This window comes from Glycine soja, chromosome 12, assembly GCF_004193775.1.
Source record: "Glycine soja cultivar W05 chromosome 12, ASM419377v2, whole genome shotgun sequence".
NCBI lineage: Eukaryota > Viridiplantae > Streptophyta > Magnoliopsida > Fabales > Fabaceae > Glycine > Glycine soja.
Genome location: NC_041013.1, coordinates 43951844 through 43965189, shown reverse-complemented (window position 1 = coordinate 43965189; position 13346 = coordinate 43951844). Strand labels below are relative to the sequence as shown.

Genomic DNA, 13346 nt, shown 5'->3' with positions numbered 1-13346 from the left:
AATGTAAAAGGTACTTTAGGAAATGAAAAAACTTTTTGGTTAAAACATTTTTTGTCCTCTATTTTATTTTATTTTTTTTCTTATTTTAATCTTCTAATTTTTAAAAATAATTCAATTTAGTCACTATCATTCATTCAGTCAAAATTGTTAAGGGTGGAATCTATGTGCTGGAAGATAATGTGTCATTCCCTTAAGTGGGCACATGGACACAAATATGATGATATTAAATGAAAATAAACACAAAGACTAAATTGAATCATTTTTAAAAATTAGAGAATCAAATTGAACTAGAAAAAAATTAAAGGATTAAATTGAACTAAAATAATAAATTAGGGGACCAAAAACCTAATTTAACCTATTTTTTAATTGAAATTATCAAAATTAAATAATGTTAACTAATTTTCTTTATGGGTGTGAATTAGTTTTCTCCCCTTATATTTCAGTTTAGTCCAAAGGGAATATTTAAGACACTTTTTTTAATTGGTTAAAATTTATTAAAAATTAAAAAATAAGAAGAGATAATCATTAAATATGATGCGTAACTTACATAATTTTGTTATTTTCAATAAATTTCAACTAATAAGAAAAAGTATATTTAAAATAGTGTGTTTGGATATGTGTTCCTAGCATTTCTCATCAAATAAATTGGAAAAAAAAATTATTCGCACGGAATCACATAGTGGTTGGATTTTGAAATTAATTAATGAAATTTGTAGTATATCCAACACGAGGCACTAGCACACCTGAGAGAATTTCAGTACGATCAACTTAGTGTAATGAGATACCTCAATGATTATCCCCTATTTAACTACTAGGATTTTCACATACTAAACATAGTTCTTATAGTGGCGTTAGATAAAAAAAACTAGGAACCTCCCAGCAATTCAACAATTATGACCCTTCGCACCATGTTATAGAAATTCCATTAGCCAAGCTATTACATCAGATATAGTAAATAAAACGATTACCCTAAAAAGTCCAAGCGAAGACAATGACAAAGATAAGATTTTCCCAAACTGCATATGTGGGCTCAAAGGCACGACAAATAGGTAAGTAAGCACATGAAATGTGAGAGAGATTCTTGTGCCTATTGATAACATTTGCATTGTGACTTCATTCTTCAAGGGGACTCCACTTACAAGCAAGAGAGTAACACTAAGTGATGCAACGAAAGGGATGGTGTTGAACCTTAAGAAACTTGTAGCTGCTTCTTGGAAGAACGCCTCATTAAGAATCAACATTGATATGTGTTATTAACACCTGGCAGGTTCATTACAACACCAAAGGTCACAGTTAGAGATCATTGTGGATATCAAACTCAACATCCCTCTCATTTCTTCCAATCTATTACTCTTAAGTTGTAAGAACTTATTCACACGCTTCAAAAACTTGCTCCAATACTTTTCATTTGGATCAATTGTCATCGACGACGGGACAACAATGGCTAAGGTTGTTGTTGATGGTGGGTGATCTAGTTGGTTCCTTTCATTGTTCTTGAAGCCAACATCCATCAATATGATTTGTATTTGAAGACTTCTCGTGTCCTTTGGACCGTGCTCTAGCATGTCCAAAGCAGTATAACCCATCTTTTTAATATTTGCTTCTTCTCTTATTTTGGATATCGAAAGCAAGTACCTTACAGTCTAAAAACACAGCATGCATACATTAAGTAAGATTTAACAATTTGTGATATAAAGTCAAGTCAAGTCAATATATTTCGTTATTGCTGAAGTAATTCTTAACTAATGTTTCTCATTTTTCATTATTAGCTACTTTAGTTCCACTTTTATTGGTCAATCTCGAATTCTTTGGTGTTAAGAATTGTTTTAGCAACAAGGAAATTAATTAACTTAATTAGAGTTTATTTAGGGGTGTTTATAGCAGTGGTGTTCGCAATATTTTTTGTTGTTACTTACACTTGCTTTTTCAAAGTTATCTACAACCACTTAGCATTATTAAAAGGAAAATAAATTTTGCACTTAATTAGTATAAATGGAGAAAGGGGAATAACATATATACCTCAATTTGCTTCAACATAAAAGCCAGATGGAGAATGGTATTCCCATGATAAGAGTCTCCAAAGTTAAGAAAATATTCATTGACATCTCCCACTTGCACTAACGTTTTAAGGGTCTCCAAGTGATTCTATTCAACCCAAAGGTGCAATATAGTCTTACCTGATCCATCAAGCATCATAAGTGATTCAGGCTTTGCTCCAATCAACTCTCTTGCTATCTCCATTCGTCCTCTCATAGCTGTATAATGGAGAGGGATTCTCCCATATTGATCATTCATCAAGCACGCGTGCTTGCAATGCAACAATACATGAACAACCTTTATATGGCCCTTTGCAAAAGCTAGATGAAGAGGGGTGCGTTTGGAGCGGTCCAACTCAAGGGATAGTTAAGGTTTGTGTCTTAGAAGAGTTTTGGTGAAATCAAGGTGGCCAAGTAAGGCTGATATGTGTAAGGGAGTTTCAGTGACGGTTGTTAATGAATGCTTGTGTAGGATAAGAGTGACGGTTGTTAATGAATGCTTGTGTAGGATAAGAGTCATATGAAACTTCATTGCACAAAGGTTGACTTAGGATCGTCTAGGATTAAACCTTGATGGAAAATTCGGAAATTGATTAAGAAAAGGATGAAAAATTAGCAAGATTTCAGGGTTGGGAAGTGGCTAATTTCTTGGGCCTTAATAAGGTGGGTCTTGGCATAAAATGGATGAATGAGATGGTAAAAAAAACGTAGGCTAAGTGGTGGCTGAACAGAAAAACAGAAATGGTTATAACTCAAGCTATAAGACTCCAAATGAGGTGATTCCAAAACGAGGTGAAAGGTCTCGTTTTGAATTTTAATTTAGGCTTAAGAATCATTTAATTTGAACGAGTAAAACGAGAGTTATGGTCACGAGATAATTCTAGAAAAAATTGAATTTTCTAGAATTGTGGTTTAAAGAAACAAGGTTGAAGATGAAAGAGGAAAAAATCACTCTTTTCGGTAAAGGCAACACACAAAGGTTGTGAAAGTCCTTTGATATAGCTAGGGTGTTCTTGAATCACTCAAGAACTTAGGAGAATCACTCTCACTAAGATAAAAGAGATAAACTCTAATTTTTTGAATAAAACTCAACTTGTATTTATTGATAAAATGGTTCAGCTTATATAGAAGCTTTACATCAGATTTTAGTAATGATCCACTAACCTAGAATTAAAAGAACTTAATGTCATTAACCTAGGGAATTAAAAGAACTTCATGGCTGAGTGTAACTCAAATTGTTGCAACCAAAAGTCATCCCCAACAGCCATCAAGTCAGCCACCATGTGGTCTCCCAAAAGGCTGATGCCTAGGTTGCCAATTGGGTCCTTATTACAACTTGAACTAAACCAAACTAAAGCCCTTTTAGTTGATTAACCAAAAATATATTTTTGGTCAACCAACTTTACAAGAATTGGGTCATTATTTAGACAAATTAAACACTCTAAAACTCTAAAATTGAGACAAAGTGGTGTCATTTAGTCTTCCTCCATTTGGGTCATGATACAACTCACAACCTTAGACTTTTCTCCTTGAAACTTGGGCTTGTATTCAAATAGTATGAACAACACTTGTTGAAGAACTTCCTTGGCTTTCCTTGCTCTAGCCCTTGTCATTGGTCCTCCAAGTCCTTCAAGTGAATCCTTACCCTTACTCTTGTTCATGTCCTCATCAAAGAGGATCTCTCCCTGTTAGAGTGTCTAACTCAGATACATTACTCAAAGAAAACTCATAAAGAACGCTCAGTGAATCATTTTCTTGATCAACATAACTCATTTTGTGAAACTAATCTTCTAATTCTTTTAGAGTGTGTTTGAATAGAGAATTTTAACTGAGGAAAGTAATTTATCAGAAAATTTGAATTTTTGTAGTTTAGAATTCATTGTTTGGATATTTTTTTTAAAGAATTTAAAATTTTAGAATTTTAAAACAGAATTTTAAACAACTAAAAATATGAAATTTTAATTTTCTTTTAAAAGGTGAGAAATTGAAATTCTCTTCTTACTGTCTTCTTCAAAAAATACCGTCTGAGCTCGTGGAACATAGACCGGATGTGAGTGTAGAGGAACACGTATAACTAGCACACCAATCATATCTTCTTCTTTTTTTCATTCATTTCTTTTTACCCTCATAATTTTAATTTTTTTTATCCAAACACAATTTTGAAAATAAAAGAATTACAATTGAAGTATTTGAAATTCTTAAAATTTTAAATTTCTCAGAATTTTAAATTCTCCTATCCAAACACACTCTTAATCTTTGATTTAATCGAGATAGCATATGTATTTAGAAACACTTCTCGAAAGAGTTTACTTATAGACTCATGACATATACTATCCGAGAAATTTCCTAATTCCTACAAAGACTCTTGAGTTGACTACTTGGTGTAAACTATAACTTATTTTACCAAGTCTTGAAATACATTTAGATTCATACGTACAATTGATGGGAAGTTTCTTAGCAAGACTCTGGATACTGAAGTATGGAGGAATCTAAGCCACATTATAGGATAGTGAAGTGTTAGATTCATTGTATACTAGTCATTTCTCTAAATTTACTAATGGTGCTGCAAGAACATACTAAGGATTTTGAGACTGCAGAACGTTCAAAGCTTGAATTTTACATTTTCTCACATTAAGGGGCATAACTCAGCTTGAATTTTTTTTAAATTTTAAGTACCCACTTTTGTCACTCCAGAACAAGGACGAGAAATCTTTTAGTTGTATATTATTCCTATGTTATTTATGTTCCTATGGCATTGGATGGGTTAAAACAATGAAACTTTGTTCACAGCGTTCCCAACACACAAGGTCATAACTCATATTGGATAGATAAACTACCATAACTAATTGAAAGCTAAGACAAACTAACTAACAACACTAGTTAATATGGGCCTAGTAGCGGCCATCATGATGATGGTGAAATTGACAGAAAGTACAAGGAATATGAAAGAGAGAAGCATGGCTATTGAGAGGATCCCATTTGTGACTTGACTCTTGAGAGGGACTCCACTTACAAGTAAGAGAGTCATAAATGTGGATCCAACATAGGCCATGGTTTTGAAGGTAGAGAAAAGTTGGTACTATTCTGGTTGAGAATTTGAAAACACTGGCACTGGCTTCCCCAGACATAAATTGAGGCATACTCATTTGTTTATGTCCGGGTGTACCTTTTTTTTTTTTCAACAGTGATCTCAAAAAGCCTTTAAGGCTAACAATTGAATGGGCAAACAAAGTCTTACAAAACAGCAGTGCACGAAAATTAGATCAAGAAAATTAAAAAACCATTCAACCAATGACAAAATATATCACTGTGAAATGCCGTATCTACGCAGTTCAAATTGAGCAACATGTGTGATATTCCAAGGATCTCACTCGATCACTATATGTGATATTCCAATGAACCACTTGAACCAATCAGCATCAATAACATAGCGTGTCTTTTGCCATATATATGTACACAGTTCATTGTGCTAATTCATAGACTTTATAAAGCAGAAGTATCTAGATGGAACCTGTTATATCTCAGTATAGTAATATAGTGTAACAGCAAAAATAATGCCCATGAAGTATAGCACTAAAGCTGATATATATGAAATTTAGGTACAAGACATGGAGATAAAGGAGAGAGGATTCCAAGCTTGCAGAAGTCAACTCTGATTCTCTCGATCTGTAATATGGATAAGCAGACTCTGATTCTCTTGATCACCTGGAACACACACCAAAACTGCATAAATACCACTGAAAACAAACCAGAATCACAAATTTCACAAAGCAACAAGTAAAGAAAACCAGATTGAAATATAAAACAGATTTTAAACAGGTACCATGGAACAATCAGTAAAGTTAAGGTCTCCTCAAAGTTCTAAATACTGAAAACCAAACCAGTTTCTGACATAATCAACAAATGATCTTGTAAAAAGATAGGCATTTACAAAATTATTTTATCCAAAATATTTCTTGACTGTCTGTAGTTCCTAATTAGTAATGAGGGAAAAACCTTCTGATTTGTTTCCTTCCCATAATGTTTATAAATTATAATAAAAATGTAACTTGTACAAAGATAGGCATCTATAGTTTTTTTTAATCTTAAATCTTAAAGATGGGCATATGATATGCAATAAGGGAAAGGATGGTCACTAACCTTTTATACAAAGCTTTTACATCCTCCCCTAAAAGTGGACTTTCAAGAAATAGATCACCACACTCTTTCACCTCAACTGCCTCAACTTCAAAAGCTCGATCACCGCAGTACTCATTCCATTCAAACCACATTTTTGAAATTAATTCCTTCTTGAAACAAGTATTGTGATCTTCCTCTTCCGGAGAATCAGCAGATACCAAACGATACACAAACACCTTCTTCATCTGGCCAGGTCTGAATGCACGACCTATAGCTTGACGTGTAACTGATGGATTGAGATGAACGTCCAAAATAATTATTCGAGAAGCCCCAACCAATGATATACCCTCTCCACATGCCTTGATTGAGCCAAAGAAGACTCTGGCATCAGGAGAATTGTTAAATTTTTCCATGGACCATTCTCGTTGCTCAGAGCTTGATTCTCCTGAGATTACAAAAATTTCTCTTCCAAGACTCCAGCCTTTCCATTTCATAGTCAACCTTTCTAAATATTTCAAAGGTAACAGATACTGACTGAAAACTAGAAGCTTCTCCCCTGCTGATTCACACAGATTTAGCATGTTGTAATAGAATTTTGACTTCACACCATCTCTCATGTCTAGTTTCTCTATCAAATCATCCATTATATTATCAGATGTAGAATTTTCACCACAATTTTCTGCTAGTGGTTTAAGTTTGGGGTGAAGATAGACAGCACTGCCTACAGAATTTATCTTGAACTTTCTTCTAGATAGCTTTTTTAATTTCTGAATTTCAGGCTTCTGTCTAGGGCTAAGAGTGAGCACCACAGTAAAATCAACAAGACCGGGAAGCTCATCAAGAAAATCTCCTTTATAATAGTGAAGTACCTTGCTCGTCATCTCCCGCAAATCTTGTATAACAGCTATTTTCCTTTTAAAATCAGTGTCCTTCTGCAAAGTGTTTTCTACTAAATCATAGAAGCTTCTCACCCCAGGTATGTGAACTCTACTATGAATGCGCCTCACAATCGGCCTTGATGTTTCCATCTTCAAAAATTTTGGTCGAACGAGATTTAAAATGTTGAATACCTCCCTGACATGATTTTGATAAAGGGTTCCTGATAGTACAACTTTTCTAGCCGTTTGAACTTTGGCAAGTGACTGTACCATATCAGTATTTTCATTCCTAGGATTGTGTCCCTCATCTAAGATAAGAATCGTAGGAATCTTGAGTAAAATCTCCTGGCAAGATAAAGATGTGTTGTTGGTCCCGTTATCACAAACAATAGAGGAGAACTGTTTGTATCCTAAGAAAAGGATACTCTTCTGCTCCATCCATTGCTTCAACACTTCTAGTTGTTGACTTCTACTGTCTGCCTTCACTGTGTAAAGGTCATATAAAGGTATGTCCTCAACTTGCCATGTTTGAAACTCCTTTTTCCATGTTGACAATATTCCCTTAGGAAGCACCACTAAAGGTCTTGCATTAGGATACTTGCCTAGAAAACTTTGCATGAAACTGATTATCATGAATGTTTTCCCAGATCCAGGAGCATGGGCTAAGATGCACCCACCAGGATGGTCACCCGCAAGATTTCTAACAAGAAAATTGAATCCTTCAACTTGATGGGGTTTCATCTGTTTCATGTGTCTGGGATGTGCTGCGATATCAGTTACTACGAGGTCATCTTCAGCAACATTAATTCCAAATACATCTGCTTTTCCTTTGGAATTCCATGAATCAGATGCATAAGTTCTTGTGCTCCGTTTAACCTTCAATAAAATGAATATGATAATTAAAAAAAAATTGAATGCTTCCTGCCACAGCTATAAGTAATCTACCAATCTTTGATCTTAGTCCAGAATATATATCATGAGAATTATGAAGTGTGCATTGTTTTTATAAAGCAACTAAACCCACATGATGTAAATAATGGTCTACGTGCTATTATATTATTTTGGTTAATAACGAGGTTCAGGAGTCCTTAAAGAAAAAAAAGACGAATCAAACAAAATAAACATCTCCCAGCAAGAGGTATGAGAAAAAGTAAATTATCACAAGAGTTTCATTAACAAAATAAGTATAGAAAAATTTAACTATTCACTTGTCATATCATTATGCCCTGGTCAAACATTCAACTTGTACATCTTTCAAGCTCCATACTTAAAAAAACAATTTTAAAACATTCAATAAGTTTTTATAATCATGATTTATAAACAAAAGCATAAATACAGAAACTACAGTCTAACCTTGTACTGAAACTCAAATATGGTTTCAATTTTTCGGTCAATAACCCCACAAACGCGACAAACATAGCCAAGATCATCTTTTAAGACAAAAGAATGATCACAATTATCATCTTCCTCCTCTTCTTCTTCCGGCTCAGGATCCTCAGAAACATCCTAGTAGAGGTACAATTAAAATAAATCAATGCCAAAGGATCTCTAAAAAATGCTATCTGTGGGCAGATATTCAAAGTAAGAAATAATGTACATAAGGCTAAATTACCTAAGCAGAAAATAAAAGCATACGTGATATTTACATGTGATGGGTTCCTTACATGTTATATGCATACAGAAGGTATAGCATAGAAAGATTAAGTCAGAGAGCAATATACTGGATGCCAATAACAATAACTGTATGCTATAACACACAAGATTTCAGCACATAAAATTACATTCAATGTGCATTTAGTGAACTACTGTACATCTAGAATATGCAATACACATAAACAGCTGATACTAAGCTGGGCTGATAGAAATGTGAAGACCATTTTCAGCATATATCAAACAAAAACAAAATTAATAACCTACTTGTACAAATTTCATTACAATTGTCTACATAAATCAACGAATAATCTAGTTAGCAAGTAACAACCCCACCTAAACAAGGAACTATGCCATAATTCTATCTATGGGTATTTTCACCACACTAGTCTGTTCTGCTATATTTTTTTCCCCTTATCTTCTTAGGAAAAATGTGATTTCTTAGCAACCCTCAAACTAACGTGTAGATATCAGGGAAGCATTACAAATTAAATTAAATGAAAAAATCATCCAAATGAATAGGAGATAAACTACTTGGCAGAGACAGTTATTATTATTGAAAAATAAAAACAAATTAAAGTACGATACTTTGGAACATTCTATTGCCATTGACATCTCCTTCCAAATATCTTGTAGACCATCATCCTCAGTATCAGCCTTATCTTCTTCCTCTCCCTGTACACCAACATAAACACCTTTATTGCTCCTAGTGTTATTACCTTTATCAGCCATATTTATCTCAATTTTTAGATCGTTGCTTTCTCCCAGGTAAGTGTGATACCCCTAAGATGCATTGTTACACATAGAATAGTCAGTGAAACAGCTTGCATTAAAATGAAGAACAAGAACAAGTAGAAAGACAAGCATCTTCTCATGAAAACAAACTAACAACAAAAGCCTTATCTTGCTTGGTGAGGAGCATCTTGTAATGAAAAGTTGCTACAAATTTAAATCCAAATACACAAAAGCTTACAACAGAAGCCACCCAAGTGTAGATGTAGTAATTCAAATTTTAAAAGATTACACAATATTCAAAACACACTCTTTATCTTTCAACATTAATGTGTGCATAGCAGGAGTAAAGACAAAAAATAGTTGAAATAGCAAGTCATTTAGATAAAATATAAATCCAGATATATCCATTATTTTCATATTTCATTTCAACCTTATCACTTGCCCAACTACCAAAAATACAGTAAAAGACCAAAAGTGCAGGAAATCTCATATTGCAACTGAACGTTCAAGTCTAGCAAGACATACAATGATTACAGAACTAAGACTACAGTGCAAAAAAGTCACATCTCTGTGAAACTTAGCAAGGTATTAAAATTAAGTGCTTATTTTTTTAAGAGGGCTATGCAAAGTTAAGAAAGTAAGGGATTGAGGGTTTTTCACAATATAATGAATATATACTTCATGTTTCAAAATTCTTCAATCAATACTAATATGTCTAAAGAAAACAAGCTAAGAGAATTTGATACGATGGTAATCATCTTGTTGTAATTATATATATACTTGAGAAACAAGGTAAAAAAATATAAATGGTTCAATGAAAGAAATTCAGCAACAACTTAGAGAAATGCAACATAATATGCCAAAAAGTAAAACACAAACATATTGAATTGGTCATATATAGATGATGAATATATAAAATATTCAATTATCTTTCAAAACAATAAAAACCACATCTCTCAAATATATGTCAGACTAAGTAGTAGCTATAGCCTCTCCATCTCCAAACGAATCTGCTTTGTAAATATTCAAAAGGTAAGGCAACATATTTGACAGGAACAGAATTCAAGAAAACTAATTCAATGATAATTTTACAAGAATCTTCTCCCACAAAATGTAACAATGAAATGCTATAGTTCTGTCGAATCATCCCTAGATGGAGCATGTTACTGAATACTGATACATTCCAAATAAAAGCTCATGCACAATAGCATCCATCATTTCAGTATTCATATAAAAAAATAATTACAAAAACAAGGAAAACCAAAAAAACTTACAATCACCTTCAATGCAGGAGATGGTGCAACTTTTCTTGGCAACACAACTTCATGAAATGGAATGACAGATTTTTTATCTCTATCATCTTCCTCATCTGAATCAATAATCACAACAGTATTTGGTACTGCAGGAACATCCTTTTCAGTGTATTCCCCCTCCAAATCTATGACACTTTGATGTGTCAAACCAGTAACTTGTTGATTTTCCAACTTGGGAGTTTCTTCATCGTGATGCGTTACCACTTTCAATAATTGATTAACAAGTATGGGATATTTTGCAAAGTAAGGGCCCATTATTTGCATTTTTAGGGCTATAAGGGCCTCTATGTCCTTTGTGACACTTCCAAACTTTCCATTCTCTAAACGATCTAAAATATCAGTTATTGCAAATGGATTGCTGTAGTCAACAACATTTGGAATCTTAGGTGTCTTTGGTTCAATTTGGTCACATGCTGGGTATGGCAGGCTATCACTAGATAACCTCAGTCTTTTCGGTCCATCAGGGCCAGGGGAAAATCCTGGTTTCAGAAAATGAAACTATACTCAGTGAAACTACAGATATCCTTCAAGTGTTATATAATGAGTATTGGGAAAAACTACATTATCCACTAAGTACAACAGTTCAGAGGAAACATAGTAGAAGTAGTACAATAGCAAAAACAAATATTCTCAAGGCATATATACTTCAACTGGACTCAAGCATGATGCTCCACAGACTGATGCAATTTCAAATCCAGCCAGCAATTAATCAAATCAAACCAAGTAAATTCAAAAAATGAAATAAAATGTTTGGAGTCACCATTTTGTGTTTCTAGCAGAAAAGATATGTAGTCCATTAGGTAAATGTACGGCCCAAGCCAAATGATGTCCATGCAACCAATCATCATCTTGTACCCCAGAATTCTAAACCCCCCCTCCCCTCCTCCTCTCTCATTCTATTTAAGCACACAAGGGGGTTATGCCATTGCAAATTGTCAAGTATGTTCACTTCTTCACTTCTCTACCTCCACCAACACCCTCATTTCACAAAGACTGACTCAAATGACAGATTGTCTTTGCAACCACACATCACTACTTCCAAGTCAACAGATGAACAGCCGTGATTGATATTGATGTAAAAATCTCTTGCATCAGCAGGCAGTAACAAAAAGGGTTGCAGCACTTTACTAAATAACAAGGGTTACAAATACAGACCCTACAAAGTTACATTACATATTTACATCATCTACACAATAGCAGAGCACAAATGGTCTCATAGAACCTTATAATTTATAAACTACACATAAACTAAGACACACAATTTTTTTTTAAAGAAATCAAACACTTTCTATTCAGATTAAATCCTAAAATCAAAAAAAGAAAAAAAAGACAGATTGACTAACGAATTAAACAGGTTAAAGGGCCACAAATTTCGCATACAACATGCAAATAATCCACAAAATTCGATTGATTAAAAGGTGCAAAAGATTAATACGAAAATGATACTGGAAATGGAAATAATGTACCTGGTAATCAACGTTTATGTCAAATTTGAAATATAAAAATTGCTTAAAAATTGAAATAAAAAAAAAGAAGAAAAAATTGAGAAGGAAATAATGAACATACCGGTTGGTAGGGGGCGTTTAGAAGCAGATACATCATCAGCGGACTCCATCGATAACTATCAATGAATGAATTGAATAAACTGAAAATAAAAAATAAATGCTTTTTTTTTCTTCTTTGAATAGAGATTTTAGAAAAGAAGAGAGAATGAGGGTTAGTTACCTATGCGAGTGAGGAAGCAATTGAAGAGATGAAATGGGTTTGAGAATTAAGAGCGAAAGCGTTCAGAAATTTGATGATTCTGTTCTTTGAGAGTGAGAGTGAGAGTGAAGGTCTTGGGTTTTCGCTTTGTAACGTTTCGCGAAAAACATTGAAGAAATGACGGAGTTTTAATTTGGTGTGAAAAATTGTAGTGCTTATGATGGAAGAAACTACCTCACGTGACAGATTTCAGCCGTTGGATTTAAAGTGTACAAAATCTAGCCACTGGATATACGTGGGTCAAGTACATCAATTCTCTGAAACGGTGCCATCCATGATGAAATTATTTTTTCTTTAAAAAGGCACATTGAATTATTTTTTATTCATTTAAAGACACATTAAATAAACAAGTAAACACATTAAATGACGCAGACTGAATACAAAGTGCAAAGGTTAAAAAAATGCTAAATTATAATTTTAAATACATAAGAAATTCAACTTATAGTCTTTTATTTAAAGAAAACACAACAAAACTTTAACACACTTTGTATAGTTAATTTTATAAATATTATTTTAGATTTATAATCATTTAAAAGTTATTAATTTTTTTATGAATTATAAAAAATTTATAAATTAAAATCAAATATTTAATATTTTATTAAAAAATTATAAATAAAATCAAAATATTTAATTTTACATGCATTTGATTTTATTATAAAATTTTGTTTTAATTTAAATTAAAAAAGATTTGTTCTTATTTTATTATATTTTTAAAAAATACATAAAATAATATATAGATTATTTTTTAAAATTATTTTATGTAATTTATACAAATTAAGTAAATATAAAATAATATTTAAATCATCTAAAAAAATTAAAATTCTTTACTTTTCATAATTAAAATAAAATTT

At 32.8% G+C, this 13346-nt stretch overlaps 1 protein-coding gene across 3 annotated transcripts; it reads right to left on the bottom strand.

The window, feature by feature from the left end:
- Positions 1 to 5387: 5387 nt before the first annotated feature.
- On the bottom strand, positions 5388 to 12620 carry LOC114380233 (protein CHROMATIN REMODELING 35-like). Of its 3 annotated transcripts, none has more exons than XM_028339233.1 (7): positions 12457 to 12620; positions 12298 to 12376; positions 10693 to 11210; positions 9272 to 9466; positions 8387 to 8539; positions 6177 to 7909; positions 5388 to 5741 (listed from the first exon to the last, which is right to left on the bottom strand). In XM_028339233.1, the coding sequence occupies exons 2-7, from the start codon at positions 12344 to 12346 to the stop codon at positions 5738 to 5740; spliced, it is 2652 nt and encodes an 883-aa protein (XP_028195034.1). In that variant the 5' UTR covers positions 12347 to 12376; positions 12457 to 12620; the 3' UTR covers positions 5388 to 5737. The 3 variants fall into 3 exon arrangements, with proteins under 3 accessions (XP_028195034.1, XP_028195036.1, XP_028195035.1); XM_028339235.1 differs by having other exon boundaries at positions 10699 to 11210; XM_028339234.1 differs by having other exon boundaries at positions 12298 to 12352.
- Between the last annotated feature and the right edge of the window lie 726 nt (positions 12621 to 13346).

What these genes read in the sequence shown, in the direction of transcription:
- LOC114380233 (XM_028339233.1), bottom strand. Translation starts at nt 12,346, where the DNA reads ATGGAGTCCGCTGATGATGTATCTGCTTCTAAACGCCCCCTACCAACC. An exon ending in TAAACGCCCCCTACCAACCG is followed by an intron (nt 11,211 to 12,297) that starts GTATGTTCATTA and finishes TTCTGAAACCAG; the next exon opens with GATTTTCCCCTGGCCCTGAT. An exon ending in CTCCTGCATTGAAGGTGATT is followed by an intron (nt 9,467 to 10,692) that starts GTAAGTTTTTTT and finishes AATGCATCTTAG; the next exon opens with GGGTATCACACTTACCTGGG.